General features: G+C 47.3%; 1 protein-coding gene across 2 annotated transcripts in view; it reads left to right on the top strand.

The window, feature by feature from the left end:
- Window positions 1-14,000, top strand: part of GRHL2 (grainyhead like transcription factor 2) — a 104,426-nt gene extending 90,426 nt beyond the window's left edge. For both annotated transcript variants that reach the window (XM_029063259.2, XM_029063258.2), the window contains exons 13-15: window positions 5,633-5,718; window positions 10,501-10,565; window positions 12,997-14,000. In XM_029063259.2, coding sequence (XP_028919092.1) covers window positions 5,633-5,718; window positions 10,501-10,565; window positions 12,997-13,111 — 266 coding nt within the window. In that variant the 3' untranslated portion in view covers window positions 13,112-14,000. The remainder of the gene's footprint in view (window positions 1-5,632; window positions 5,719-10,500; window positions 10,566-12,996) is intronic.
- The last annotated feature ends 1,181 nt before the right edge of the window (window positions 14,001-15,181 follow it).

Genomic DNA, 15,181 nt, shown 5'->3' on the forward strand with positions numbered 1-15,181 from the left:
CCGCCCTGCCCTCCCAAATTCATTCATTCGATCGTATCTATTGAGCACTTAACTGTGTGCAGAGAAAATGCCCCTTGGCCTCAATCGGCCAATCAGTCGGTGGAATTTATTGAGTGCTTCTTTGAGCAGAGCACTGTGCTGTGCTTGACAGGAGATAATAAAGTTAGGAGACATGGTCCCTGCCCTCAGTGAGCTTACAATTTAACCTGTTTTTCAAATAATTCTAGATTAAATCATCGTGTGATTGGAAGCTTAATTAAAACCAAATTGTATTTTGGTGATCTGAGGTGTCTCAGTTTGCCAGCACAGATACACCCAGTGGCATAAAATGACATTCGCACACATCTCTCAGCAGTTATCAAATCTTGGTCATAGTGCCAACTTCGAGAAGAGTCCTGCAGAATTGAAAATCTGGCTTTCAATTTCCCCCAAAATGAGGGAAATTGGCATGTTGATCTGTAAGTTAGATCCTCATAGTAACGTCATCTTCTGCTCTGTCATGCCACTCTCTAACTGGGTATGTCTTTTTACATGTTGGTGGCTTGGATTGTAAGTCACTAGCCAGCAATGATCTTACGTGTTTTACTCGCTAGCCTAGCACCCATAGGTTGGTGTATGATAATGATGTGAATCGGGGGCTACCATCAATGTTGGAAAGAGAGGGGTGAGTTGCTTCTTGGCTTTGTCTCACATATAAACCTCCCCATTTGACTTCATAGATATGTAGGCTCTGCTATCTACAAAGCCAACAAGTCAGGCCAGTGGCCGGAAAGGGATTGCCCACCTCTTATAGAGACCTCTCCACAGGCAGATACCCGACTGCCCAGCTCCATTCTGAGATCTGTCCTCTCCTCCCCTACCCTTTCCTCCCCCCATCTCCCCTCCTCTCTCTTCTCCTCTTCTCTTCCATTTCTCCCCTTCTCTTTTCCCCTCCCCTCCCCCCCTTCCCACTCCCCTTCCCCTCCTCTCTCTTCTCTTCCATTTCTTCCCTTCTCCTCCCCTCCCATCCTTCCCATCCCCCTTCCCCTTCCTTTCCCCTCTCCTTCCCCTCCCATTCCTTTCCCCTTCTCCTCCCTTTCTCCCTTCCTCTCTCCTCTTCTCTTCCTTTTCTCCCCTTCTCTTCTGCTCCCCTCTCCTCCCCCTCCTTTTACACTCACTCCTATGACTCCTCTCCTGTGGCTTCAACTGTCACTTCTATGCAGATGACTCCCAAATCTACATCTTTAACATTTCCTCTTGTCTCCAGGACTTAGCTACCTAGATATCTGCTGGTACTGCAAGTCCCTGTCCCGTTTTATGACTCACAGGCTCAATCCCCATTTTACAGAGGAGGTAACTGAGGCCCAGAAAAGTGAAGTAGCTTGCCCAAGATCACACACCAGACAAGTGATGGAGTCAGGATTAGAACCCGTGACCTTCTGACTCCCAGACCTATGCCCTATCCACCGTGCCATGTCCCCTCCTTTATTTTAAAACACCCCTTCCTGATACGATTAGACTGTAGCCCTTCAAAGGGCAGGGACTGTCTCTATCTGTTTCCGATTTGTACATCCCAAGCGCTTAGTACAGTGCTCTGCACATAGTAAGTGTTCAATAAATACTATTGAATGAATACACAAAAACAAGGATTTATGTCCTTTAGGGCATTTGTTCCTTTTTCTTTTGTCCTTGAAAATTGCAGGCCTGCATTTTTAAGTCAGTTTTAACTAATGTATGCCTACATATTGACTCATCCAACATTGTACAGAAGCTGAAGCTGATCTCCAAAAATGTATGCCATACATTAATATTATCTAAACACTTGTTACCAATACAATCTGAAAACACCTAAACATACAATGACTGTAAATTTAAATCTTGAATGAGTGAAGGCTCCTTTTCACTGAGACTCTCAAAAAAGCATGAGAATGTGAAGCACAATAATAACTGTGGTATTTGTTAAGTGCTTACTATGTGCCGAGCCCTCTAATAAGTGCTGGGGTAGGGCTTAGTAGATAGAGCACAGGCCTGGGGGTCAGAAGGTCATGGGTTTTAAACCCAGTTCTGCCATGTTTCTGCTGTGTGACCTTGGGCAAGCCACTTGAATTCTCTGGGCCTCAGTTACCTCATCTGTAAAATGGAGATTAACAGTGTGAGCCCTGTGTGGGACTAAGACTGTGTCCAACCTTTCTAACTTGTACCTACTCCAGCGCTAAAAATAGTGCTTGGCACTTAGTAAGTGCTTACCAAGTACCATAATTAATCAATTAATATAAAATAATCAGGCCCCACATGGGGCTTAAGGTGTAAGTAGGAGGGAGGACAAATATTGGATCCACAGTGTGCAGATGAGAGAAGTAAGGCACAGAGAATTTACATGACTTACTCAAGCTCACCCAGCAGACAAGTGATGGAGTGGGTTTCGAACTCAGCTTCTGTGACTCCCAAGCCCGTGCTCTTTCCCCTAGACCGCTCTGCTTCATCTGCAAGCACAAGAGTGCAAGTGACTTGTTTAAAGCCCCCTTTTCTCTTAGGGAGTAGAAGGGGGAATGACTTGCGATTCCTTGTTGGAACCTATATTATTTAATGGATGTGGCCTGTTCTGTATCATTTAGACAAATTGTCAGAATCAGAGATTTTTTTCCCCCTGGTAAAAATCCCCCAGAATCTCTGATAATACATTCAGGTAATGCATACTGTTATAGCAGGAGAGCAACTACTTTGGCTAGGAAAAACTAAATGGAGGGAAGAAATGTTCACCCATTTCTGGTACTAACATTATTGAAAAATGTTGAGCATTTGTTTAGTGTCCTGCACCATCTCATAGCCAAACCTGGACGTAGAAATTGACAGCTGAGGCATTTTTCTTTAGCGATAAAAGCAAGAGTTATAATCATGGTAGCAATTAGTATAGTATAGCAAAAGTGACAAAGCAAAAAAGACTTGGCCGTCGATTTTGAACTTGCGGATGCTGGTTTTTTTACAGCCTTATTTTTTCATCTCTAAGGTCATACAGATACTTAGCGTTTGCCTCTATACAGAAGAACCTAAGTATCGCCATTACTGGATCAGACTAATGTTTTTCTTATATTTTTATGGTATTTGTTAAGCACTTATTATGCATCAAATACTGTTCTAAGCACTGGGGTAGATACAAGTTAATTGAGCCAGACCCAATCCCTGTTCTTCTTGTGGCTTGGGGCCACTTAGCAGAGAGCAGATATTTAATCCCCATTTTCCAGTTGAGGTAAATGAGGCACAGAGAAGTGAAGTCAATTGCCCAAAGACACACAGCAGACAAGTGGCGGAGCAGGGATTAGAACCCAGGTCCTTCTGACTCCCAGGCACGTGCTTTTTTCATTAGGCCACGCTGCTTCTTGGATGACCCGTACCCATTCCAGGTGGGGTCACTCAGGATCCATGTTTAGCCAGCTGGATGATGTGATTGCTGTTGGTGTTTTGACTATTAATGATGTTATTATTTTTCTGACACTGAGGCACAGTAAATCAAGCCTAACTCCTGAAGTAAACAATAGGGAGTGAACTGTAAATCCAGTTTTAGATGTCAACAAATGCAGCAGGATAACCTTTGTGGTACCTTGCCTGGTATTTCTTGGAGCATCCAATGAACAACCCTGAAGCTAACTAACTTTTTACAGTATTAATCACAGCTTTACAATGGGTCATTAAAAAAAATCCAGTCCAGTGCACATAGGAAAGCAAAATGAGTACCAATTTTCAGCCTAAATTTAGATAACTTCATCTGCTCAATGAACCTCAATCTGCAGTGCGTATGTATATGGATACTGCTGACTGTGAAATTCATCTTTAAGAGTGAGTGAGAGAGATGAACCGACAGAAAAGGCAAATGGACCCATTGGAGCTTGGCACAGTGGATAGAGCAGAGGCAAGGGGAGGTCTGCAGGTCCTGGGTTCTAATTCCAGCTCCACCACTTGTGTGCCATGTGGCCTTAGGCAAGTCACTTCACATCTCTGGGCCGCAGTTACCTCAACTGTAAAGTGGGGATTGGGACTGTGAGCTCCCCGTGGGACAGGGACTGTGTCCAACCTGATTTGCCTTTATCCACCCCAGCGCTTAGTATAGTGCTTGGCACATAGCACTTAACAAATACCATTATCATTATTAACAGTAATACAAAAAGCAGTCCCTCATTGTGGTGCCATGTTTAATGTTTGCAGACCCCTTTGGCCATTTTCTTTCTCACCTTCAATGCCTCTCATCCCTTATGATGTTTTTGCTCAAAAAGAGCAGCACCTTTCTGGATAGCAATGCACTCTGCTGATTTATTTTCAGCCATTGACTCCCAGTTTTCATTTGGGATGAAGCATTGTCCAAGCCTCGGTTTTACTGTGTTTTTAAAACACTTCCTCTGTGCCCTGTACTTTAGATTTCTTAGATCTCTCAACTGCCTTCAAAACCATGGATCACGCCCTTTTTTTTTTTTTAATGGTATTTGTTAAGATCTTACTATATGCCGGATACGGGGAAACCGTGGATCACGCCCATTTTTTTTTTAATGATATTTGTTAAGAGCTTACTATATGCCAGACACGGGGATAAGCACTAAACACTAAGCTCTACGCCCTGGGGTCGCTACAAGCTAATCAGGTTGGACACAGTACCTGCCCCTCATGTGGCTCACAGTTTTAGTCCATGTTTTCCAAATGAGGTAACTGAGGCCCAGAGAAGTGAAGTGACTTCCCCAAGGTCACACAGAAGACTGTAGTAGAGCTGGGATTAGTACTTAAATCCTTCTGACTCCCAGGCCTGTGCTCTACCCACTAGGCCATGCTGCTTCTCCTTCTCCCTTCAAATGCTTTAGTATAATACTCTTCGTACAGTAAGTTCTCAATAGGTAAGAATGATTGGGTAAAACACTAGAGCTAACCTTGGTTTTAGTGATAGTTCTTACTTGGTCGTACTCATACCTTTTTGACTGCTCCTTCTCAGCATCCTTCACTGGCTCCATTTCCTCTTCTCAGCCCTAACATAGAGTATTCCTCCGCGCTCCGTTCTAGGTCCTCTCCTCACTTTACACTCACTCCCTTGGGGAACTGATCCTCTCCTATGGCTTCAGCTGTCACTATTATGCAGATGACTCCCAAATCTACCTCTTTAGCATTTCCTCCTGTCTCCAGGACTTTGCTACCTGTGTCCACTGACACCTCAAGCTCGGTATGTTCCAAACTGAACTCCTCATCCTCTCCTCCATATCCTGTCCTCCACTTAATTCTCTTGGAGATTTATGACCTTTGCATTACCTTTGATGCCTTCGCTTTCAACCCCCGTATTCTGTCTGAGCCACAAACCCCGTCAGTTCTTCCTCAGTCGGTGGTATGCATTGAGTGCTTCCTGTGTGCAGATAACTGTACTAAGCACTTGTGAGAATACAGTATAACAGACACGTTCCCTGCCCACAAGGAGCTTACAGTCTAGAGATCCCCAGCACTGGAAGATGTGCCCTTACTTCTCTATCCAGACGGCCACTGCCCTGGCGCCGGACACGTAGGACGGGAGGCTTAGTATGTACCGTTTACTTAAGTCAGCATTGAAACATGCCTCAGCGGTAGCTTATTGGATTTTTACTACCCGCTTAGAAATCTGATGACCTTTCCCTCCCTTATCTTTCAGTACTTTTGTATGTGAGGAAAGAGACCGACGAAGTGTTTGATGCTCTGATGTTGAAATCCCCCACTGTAAAAGGACTCATGGAAGCGGTAAGTTGATTAATTCATACATCGACCCCGATCTTGCTCTGCAGATTCGAGTACCAGTCCGTGTATTTAATATTGAATATGGAACATTGGAAATCAAACCAGCATATATGGCTCATGAAGTGATGAAATTTTAGTGGGTTGTTTTTGTTTTGTTTTTTGCTTTCTGCTATCGTGGCTGGAAACAGGGCAATCTAGTTCTCAGGTATTTGCAAGTGAATCTCCAAAGGACAAAGCTAGCCCTCAATTTTTTAAGGAAACCTCTGTTTGAGGTTTTATAGAAACTATTGTTTCCGGGGAAATTAGGGGTTTAGGGAGGCCCGGGAGTATGCTGGACCGATGCTGCTACTTGTATATTATCCTCTGTGAATACCGAGCTCTTAGAACGGTGCCCAGCGCTTAGAACAGTGCTGTGCCCATAGCGCTTAACAAATGCCAACATTATTATCTGGGGGAAAAGCTTTTTTTTCCCCAGACCCAGTATAGTTAGTCTCTTTGTGATGATCATTCAGTGTCATCATAATAATAGCAAGACTTGTGGTATTTATTTATTGCTTTTTATGTCCCAGGTACTGTGCTAAGCACTGGGGTGGAGACAGTCCTGTTGGGTTGGACACAGTCCCTGTCCCACCTGGGGCTCACAGTCTCAATCCCCATTTTCCAGATGAGGTAACTGAGGCCTAGAGGAAGTGAAATGACTTGCCCAAGGTCACACAGCAGGCAAATAGCAGAACCGGGATTAGAACCCATGACCTTCTGATTCCCAGACCCATGCTTTATCCACCGTGCCATGCTGCTTCTCCCAGCGTCCTCTCACAAACACATAATTGTGCAGGACTCTTGATAATAAGGTTGTAAACCAGCGGCTCTTCTTGTAACTCCTCTAGCATTAGCCGTTTGATGAGACTTGTTTTCTCAGCTCCTTTCAGGGTGGGAACTGAGAGAACCAGAGAGACACGGAAGCAGGTAAACTGACCTGTAGTCTCTATCTGTCAGACAGATGTGAGAATAATACTGTTAATGATAACAGAGTAGCTGCAAGGTAATCAGGTCCCATATGGGGCTCACAGTCTAAGTAGGAGGGAGAACAGGTATCGAAGCCCCATTTTGCAGAGGAGGAAACCGAGGCACAGAGAAGTAAAGTGAGGAAGCATGTGCTTCATCTGAGTCTTTTTAAAAAATTTCTATTTATGGTATTTGTTAAGCGCTTACTGTGTGCCAGGCACTGTTCTAAGTGCTGGCACAGGTACAAAATAATCAGGTTGGACACAGTCCCAGGCCCAAATGGGACTCACAATCTTAATCACCATTTTATAGATGAGGTCACTGAGGCACAGGGAAGTGCCAAGGTCAGAGAGTAGGTATACGGTGGAGCCGGGATTAGAACCCAGGTCCTCTGACTCTCATGCTGCTTCTTATGTTGTTGATGTCAGAAGGAAAGGAAAGTAATGCTATGCATCCCCAGCGGTCTTAACCTTATCTTCCTGGGGTAGTCTCTGTTAATGTCATGTTCACTTATAACCCTGGGGTGGTCCTTGAAGGTTCTCGTCAGAAATGTTCTCCAATTTCAATTTTCCCTCATTCTCTCAGCTTAGTGGGAAGAGCTGGGAGAAAGAAGGACCTGGGTTCTATTCCAGGCTTGTCTGCTATGTGACCTTGGGCAAATCACTTCACTTCTTTGTGCCTCAGTTACCTCATCTATAAAATGGGGAGTAAGATTGTGAGTCCCATGTGGGCCAGGGACTGTATCCAACCTGATTATCTACTCCAGCACTTAGAACATAGTAAGCACATAGTAAGCACTTAACAAATACCATTTTTAGAAAAAGAATACTCAGGGGCACATGCATCATGAGTTTGGTGGGCCCATCTGGCTGAATTATGCAGAGCAAGTTTAAAAAATAATAGTACAACAGACCCTCCTGCATTCAGGGCACTCCAGTGGCAAAGAGGGGACGGGCAGTGAGCAAAGATCAGTTTGTTAGCTCACTGGGGCCGGAGGAAGGTGGCGGCCATGTGCCGTGGGTTGAAGAAGATGCAGGAAGGTCTTCTGGCTTAGCCCTAAAGCAGAGTTAGAGTAAAGAGGCACCTACATTTTGCTCCCGTGGAGCTGCCATCACTCCTGGGTGAACAAGACACTTCTCCAGGGGGTGAGGGAAGGGCAAGCGAGGCCAGGCTGTCCAGCGCTTCCCCCATATCACACCCTAGACATCTCTCGAGATGCTGTAGCTTTCTGGGAGGGGTGGGCGGGACCGGGAATGGGTTGATGTGGGGAAGAACCTCCCAGAACCCTGCGGGATCCAGATTTCCCAGGCCCAGGACTGGCCCTAAAATACACAGCTGGACCCATCCCAAATTGTATACAGAGTTGTCCTTTGCCTTCAACAAAGCCTCCACAGATGGTAAAATTCAACTGTCCCAAATGTACGGCTGAAAAGGGCAAGGCGAGGCAGGACAGTGGTTACACACAAAAGCTGGGCCTTCTTGTCTTCTGTTGAGCGTTTGCCACATCAAGCACTGTGTCTACTTTTGCCTCCTTGTCTTCCTTATGAAGCATTTGCTCAAAAAGGGCCACCCTTTTCTTGGTAGAACTATGCCATGCTGATCTTTGTGCTCTTCAAGTAGCTGAGGAAAATCTTAGTGACTGCATCTCCCATGGTTCCCTGGTTCCAAGGGAGGAAGCATAGAGGACCCAGAGAAAGGAAATGGGCTCAAATGAAAGACTTTGCCTGGGGATGAGGAAGGACCTTTCTCCTCACGGAGTTTAAAGCGCTGGATGGTCTTCCAAGGAAAGTTGAGGAGTTTAAACCCAGGTGTTCTTTAAGGGAAGATTATACAGATCGATCGGTCCCAATGATTTAGTAGTCCCTCACCTGCCTGGAAGTGAATACTCTCTTGAGGTCCCCTTGCGGTTCTGTGATGAGGAAAGTGGAACTTTTTAGGATATTTGTTAAGCACTTCCTGTCTGCCAGACATTGTATGAAGCGCTGGGGTAGAGGGACAGTCCCTATCCCACCTGGGCCTCTAAATCCTAATCCCCATTTTGCAGATGAGGTAACTGAGGCACAGTGAATAATAATAAAAATTATGGTATTTGTTAAGCGCTTACTATGTGCCAGACAATGTACTAAGAGCTGGGGTAGATACAAGCAAATTGTATTGAACACAATCCCTGTCCCCCATGGGGCTCACAGTCTTAATCCCCATTTTACAGGTGAGGGAACTGAGGCCTGGAAAAGTCAAGTGACTTGCCCAAAGTCACACAGCACACATACAGCAGTCCACACAGCACACGCTTGACCCTCTGACTCCCAGGCCTGTGTTTTAACCACTAGGCCAAGCTGCTGCTTGTAATTTGGTTTTAAGATTCAACAATCTTAAAGCTTTTTGCAGGGTTAAGTCATCTAGACCCTGTGAGGTTTGGGATTAACCGGGGATTTTACCGATGTCTGCTCCCCCCTTCCTTCCCTCCCTCTTCCCCCGCCCCACTTCCACTCCCAATCCCTTCTGTCCCACACTTTGGGCAGCCGAGTGCCAGCTGTATGTGTAATTCAACAAGGGCTATTTTCCCTATTTTGTATTGGTCCTCTGGGCCCTGTGGGAATGTTCAGTCAGAGCCTCAGCAGAGAGGCCGCCAGGAAGGCGGACTTCCTTCAATACAGGGGCCATTTGGAGAGGAGGGTTGTTTCCGGCCTCCTCAGATGAGGCTCATCTTCAGCACTGGAAGGGAGGGGAGGGGAGGTTGCTTCAGCAATGCTAGGAGGGGTCTGGGATCTGTCTGACCCATGGCTTGATTGGCATCCAGCTAGGGTAAGGTGTGTGAGGAGCACTTACTATCCTCCCCATCTTTGCCGAGGGAGAGAGTTGTAACCCCAGCGCTTAGTAGTCAGTCGTATATAGTGAATGCTTACTGTGAGAGGAGCACTGCGCTAATAAACACTTGGGAGAGTACAGTATAGCAGACACATTCCTTGCCCACAAGGAGCTAGTGCTCAGCACACAGTAAGTGCTCAGTAAATACAATTGGTTGATTGGGGACAGAGCCAGAGCCAAATTATAAATTTACTCATAATTGATTTATATGAATGTCTGTCTATAAGCTCTTTGTGGGCAAGGAATGTGTCTACCAACTCTGTGGTATTGTCCTCTCTCCTAGTGCTTAGTACACTGCTCTGTACACAGTAAGCACTCAATAAATACAGTGGATTGATTGATAGTGGGTAAGTGGTCCCAGGACTCGTTCCCCGGACCCTCAGTTGAATGGTCATCTTTTCTAGCCCTGGAGAGTGTATGGTAGCTCAGAACTTTTTAGCAAACGTCCTGCATTATCCAGGCCTGAAAGGGCATCACTCACATAGAAAGTTCCTCTCCTTTGCAGGGTGATACTTTTGAAACTAGTGGAGACCAGGGATAACTATCGGCTGTTAGGGTCAAATGTGTGAAAGAGTTTCCCTAGTTTTCTGCCGCAAATTGTTCATCCCGAGGAAGAGACTAGTGGAATTCCGTAGAATGGGCTAAGGATTCGGAGATGAATGCCCAAGAGGAATGTCACAGTTTTAAAGTGCCTCAGAGGCTCAAGTGCTCCCTTATTCTGGAGGCAGGAGCTGCACGAGCTGAGCTCTCGAGGTGTCTTCTGGGATTCCAGGAAATCTTGCCTTGAAGCAAATGGATGATTTCTCCAGTTCCAGGGAGTGCTTGAGTCGCCGAAAGTCCACTGCCTAATTTTGGGCTGGTGAGCATTCTGGATTCTAAACTACTCTATCTTCCCTTCGTGGATGTTTACAGATATCCGAGAAATATGGTCTGCCGGTGGAAAAGATTGCAAAACTTTACAAGAAAAGCAAAAAGGGGTAAGAAAAATGAATTACCATTATTACCAGATCCAGGTGAAAGAAATGAATCACTTTTCACTCTTGTCTTTCATTGGTCAACCTTTGCTGGAAATTTCATTGTCTCCATTTCCTAATGTCTTGATTACTTGGTCAGCCTCCTTGCTGACCTCCCTGATTCTACTGTTTCTCCTCTCCAGTCCGTACTTCATTTTGCTGCCCAAATCATTTTTCTATGATTCTGTATCTCCCCATTTCTCAAAACCTTCAAGCACCAAGTCCTCCCCATAAGCTCTGAGGGATTTAATCAAATCTCTTCCTTCTATTTATCCTTGCTCCTCTCCCACTTGTAAGCCAGCCCACACACTTCACTCCTCTGACATCAGTTTACTTGTTGTGCCTCTATCTCTTCTCTTTCACCGTTGACTCCTTGCTCTCCTTCTCCCTGCTGCCAGGAATTCCCTCCTGCTTCATATCCAACTATCCACTACTCTTCCAATCTGCAAGGCCCTCTTAAAATCACACCTCCTCCAGGAGGCCTTCTCCGGCAAACCTTTCATCTCCCCACCCTCATTCTCCCTCCCTTGTGTGTCACCTGAATGTCCATCTTCATATCTGACAGTCTCCATCTTCAAAGCCCACCTGAAATAACATCTCCTTCAACAAGCCTTCTTTGATGAATCTTTCATCTCCCCTCCCTGTTCTCTCTCCCTTCTGTGTCAACTTATAGCATCATAAGCCCCTTGATCCCTCTGCCACCCACCTCCACAGCACTTATGTACATATCCTTAAACTCTGTTGCTTCCCTTACGTGTCTTTTAATTTAATGTCTGTCATCCTCCCCCTGTAGATTGTATGCTCATTTAGGGCAGAGATCATGCTTACCCTACTCTATTGTACTCTCTCAAGCGGTTGGTCCAGTGCCCTGCCGACAGTAAGCACTCCATAAGTAACAGTTGGTTGTGGCAGAATATGGTAAGCTCGACATACGGGGCAAATGCCTAAAGAGAAGGTCCAGTTTCCTCATGGCTGTAGAGGGTGAATTGAGAGGGAGCTGGAGGTGTGGATCTCATTTCCTGGATGTTTAGGGGTCCCTGGCATACAAGCAATAACATATTTCAAAAAATATCATCATCATCATTATTATTCTCCACATGGCTTTGGAGGGTTTTTTGTTTTAAATGATATTTAAAACAAGTGCTTACTATGTGCCAGGCACTGTACTAAGTGCTGGAGTAGATATAAGCTTGTCGGGGTTAGACACTGTCGCTGTCCCGCAAGGGGCTCACAGTCTTAATCCCCATTTTACAGATGGGGTCACTGAATCACGGAGAAGTGAATTGAATTGCCCATGGTCACACAGGGGAGAAGTGGCGGAGCTGGGTTTAGAACCCAGGCCTTCTGACTCCCAGGCCCGTCGTGCTCCATCCACTAGGCTGGGTTGAGATGCAAGCCAGAGAAGACATAGCCTCTAGTATGAGATGGTGGTAGGGCCCTCTCACTCAGGCCAGGGGATGGAGCTAGAGGAGTGAGCATTTGAACATCATCTGAGAGAGTGCTGGGCCTCTCAGTACACCTCCTAGGCATTATTAATAATAATAATGATGATGATGATGATGTTGGTATTTAAGCACTTACTATGTGCAGAGCACTGTTGTAAGCGCTGGGGTAGATACAGGGTAATCAGGTTGTCCCGCGTGAGGCTCACAGTCAATCCCCATTTTCCAGATGAGGGAACTGAGGCACAGAGAAGTGAAGTGACTTGCCCATAGTCCCACAGCTGACAAGTGGCAGAACTGGGATTTGAACCCATGACCTCTGACTCCCTAGCCCAGGCTCTTTCCACTGAGCCACGCTGCTTCTCAATGATAATAATAATGATATTCATAATAATAATGTTGGTATTTGTTAAGCGCTTACTATGTGCAGAGCACTGTTCTAAGCGCTGGGGTATACAGGGTAATCAGGTTGTCCCACGTGAGGCTCACAGTCTTAATCCCCATTTTACAGATGAGATAACTGAGGCACAGAGAAGTTAAGTGACTTGCCCACAGTCCCACAGCTGACAAGTGGCAGAGCGGGGATTCATTAAGTGCTTATAATGCATCAAGCACTCTTTTAAGCATTAGTAGATACAGGTTAAGTCAGTCGCAGCTCCTGTCCCTCAGGGTGCTCACAGCCTGTCAGGGGACTGTGAAACCCCAGTCAGGAGTCATAGCGGGACTCTGCTGAGATTGGGTTCTGGTGCTGCCTGCCTGCAGAAAATAGAAAGTCGGGCTTCGGGCCCCGCTCCTTATCCAGTCACCAGCACGGTGGCTCTGGGGGGGCTCGGAGCAGAATCCGACCCTGCGGGACAAAGAAAGAAGCTTGTGGGTCAGTCGTGGAATCAACATCTCTCTCTTACCCCAACAACCGCATCTCTTCTGACTTGTCCTTCTCCCCGCTCCTCCAGCATCTTGGTGAACATGGATGACAACATCATTGAGCACTACTCGAACGAAGACACCTTCATCCTAAACATGGAGAGCATGGTGGAAGGCTTCAAGATCACACTGATGGAGATCTAGGGTGCTGCCACCAGCCTCTCCTTCCAGCTGGAGCGGTCGCTGCATTTCATCCCTGGGAGAAACAGGCCCATCCCCCATCCCAGGCAGACCTACCCTCCCACCCCCCCTCCACCACTTCCGAGGAGCTGTTACAGACCACGTTGAGGGCGGTGGGATGGGAGGGAAGGGTACAGCCCTCCCCCGCTTTACCGTCTGTGTCTTAACCTAACCACCACTGACAGGGCTGAGACCCAACCTCCCTGGCCACGAAGATGCCACAGAAGCTTCTTAGATTCTTATTTATTGCCAACCACTGTCTCAGCGCCAGGGGTTGAGGGAGACAGCTGTGTTCTGGCCAAGACAGGATAGGAACCTCCCCTTGGCCCGCGGTGGTGGGGGCGGTCCCCGCATTTCCCCTTCCCCTGAAGGACTGACCCCCCAGGAGACTACTGATGTGTGTCGTGACAGCAGTGAGGAAAGGAAGGCAGCTGATCTCACGCTCACCTGCCGGCAATCCGTGGTAGTGGGCAAGACAGCCCTGCTCCATCCCTCCCTCCACTTCTCCTCGGGAAGTGGCGGAAGGACTCGATCTGCAACGCAATGTGTAAGTAACCCAGAGAAGTCTCACCTGTGTACATAATGTTTATAATATGCAATAATATATTTTACCTACTCGACATGGGCATGTTTACTGCCCCTGGGTTGGGGGAGGCTCGGCCCCCGGGATGCCCGTGGTGTCCAGCGGTTTCCATTTCTGCATCTGCTCAGCCTTGGTGTCTTCGTGGGGGCCGAGCTGAGCCCAAGGAGGAAGTGCTGAGGTTGCCTCTCCCAGCTTCACGGCGCAGTCTTCCCCGGATCTGGGGCGTGCCCTTTGGCTCCCCCCCTCCCACCCGACCCTTCACGGGGTCTGCTGGGGGCGCCCGTGCAAGGCCTTGGGGTGGGGCACAGCGTTTCTGTTCCTTCTGTTCAGTTCTGCGGCTCTTCCCGGAGCAAGTTGGGAGTGGAATGAGGACAGTGAGTCGTTTCTATCAGATTGCTGTTTCTGGGCCGTCTCTTGGGGGCCAGAGCGGCCAGGAAGGGGGTGTTCCCCTCTTGCCGCTAACCTGTAGATTTCCCTTCAGGGCTGGCCTCCACCTGTCAACAATCCTAAACCGTTAGTCCCTCGAATATCCCGACGAGGACTCCTCCACCTTTTCACACTTCGCGCACCCCACTCCTTTATTCGGGCTTGAGAGAAATCAGTTGAATGTTTGTGATTCCCAGGGGACCAGAGTGCCTGGGCACCGGTCACTAACCACCGTGCCTGCAGGCTTGAGTAGGGATGAAACTTGTTGGGGGATTTACCTTTAAGTCTCCCTGCCAGCAAGCCTACCTTTTCAGGCTAAATTTGGACACCACAGGGCTTGGCTTTCAACCTATGGTCGTTCTCGTGGCTACCGGATCCTCTAAATCAAGGTCTCAAAAGGAGAAGGGGTCAGCCTCTGGGCCAGGCCAGGCTGGAGAGAACCACCGTACCTCTGAGAAAGAAATGCTATGGCAAAAATCGCCTGAAAAGGAAAATCTCAAATCTATTGCAACGGTCCTTCTCCCTGGCCCCCATTTTAGAGAACCTTCACCAAGGGATGGACGACCCCTTGAAAGTCCGGTGAGATGGGGAATGGCCGCCCCGCCCCCTCCTCTAGAATGACCCCCCCAGTGGCCTGGATAAAGCACTTTGGGATGTGAGGAGAAAGAAACCCTGCGTTACTCCCTGGTCACTGTTACCATGAGCTGCAATGTCCTTCCCCTCACCTGGTATCGGGTGGGGCCACGATCCCTCCTGCCGCTCCAGATTCCAACAGAGAAGGGGTTTGGGGAGTAAGGAGTGACATTTTCTTTCTGCGTGTGTTTTCTTTAGAAGCTCATTACCCTTTCTCTAGGGCTCCAACGGGCAACACGTTTCAGGGGTAGAGATGGTTTTTTTTTACGGACTGAGTGCTGCAAACACAGACATGGTTTACGTTGTACCGGTGTCCTGCATGGAAAAGAGGTAAAACAATTCCAACCTGTTCCTCACGGGGCACAGGTGCAGATGCTCAATGAAATTGCTTA

The sequence above is a fragment of the Ornithorhynchus anatinus genome, chromosome 4, assembly GCF_004115215.2.
Source record: "Ornithorhynchus anatinus isolate Pmale09 chromosome 4, mOrnAna1.pri.v4, whole genome shotgun sequence".
Classification (NCBI taxonomy): Eukaryota; Metazoa; Chordata; class Mammalia; order Monotremata; family Ornithorhynchidae; genus Ornithorhynchus; species Ornithorhynchus anatinus.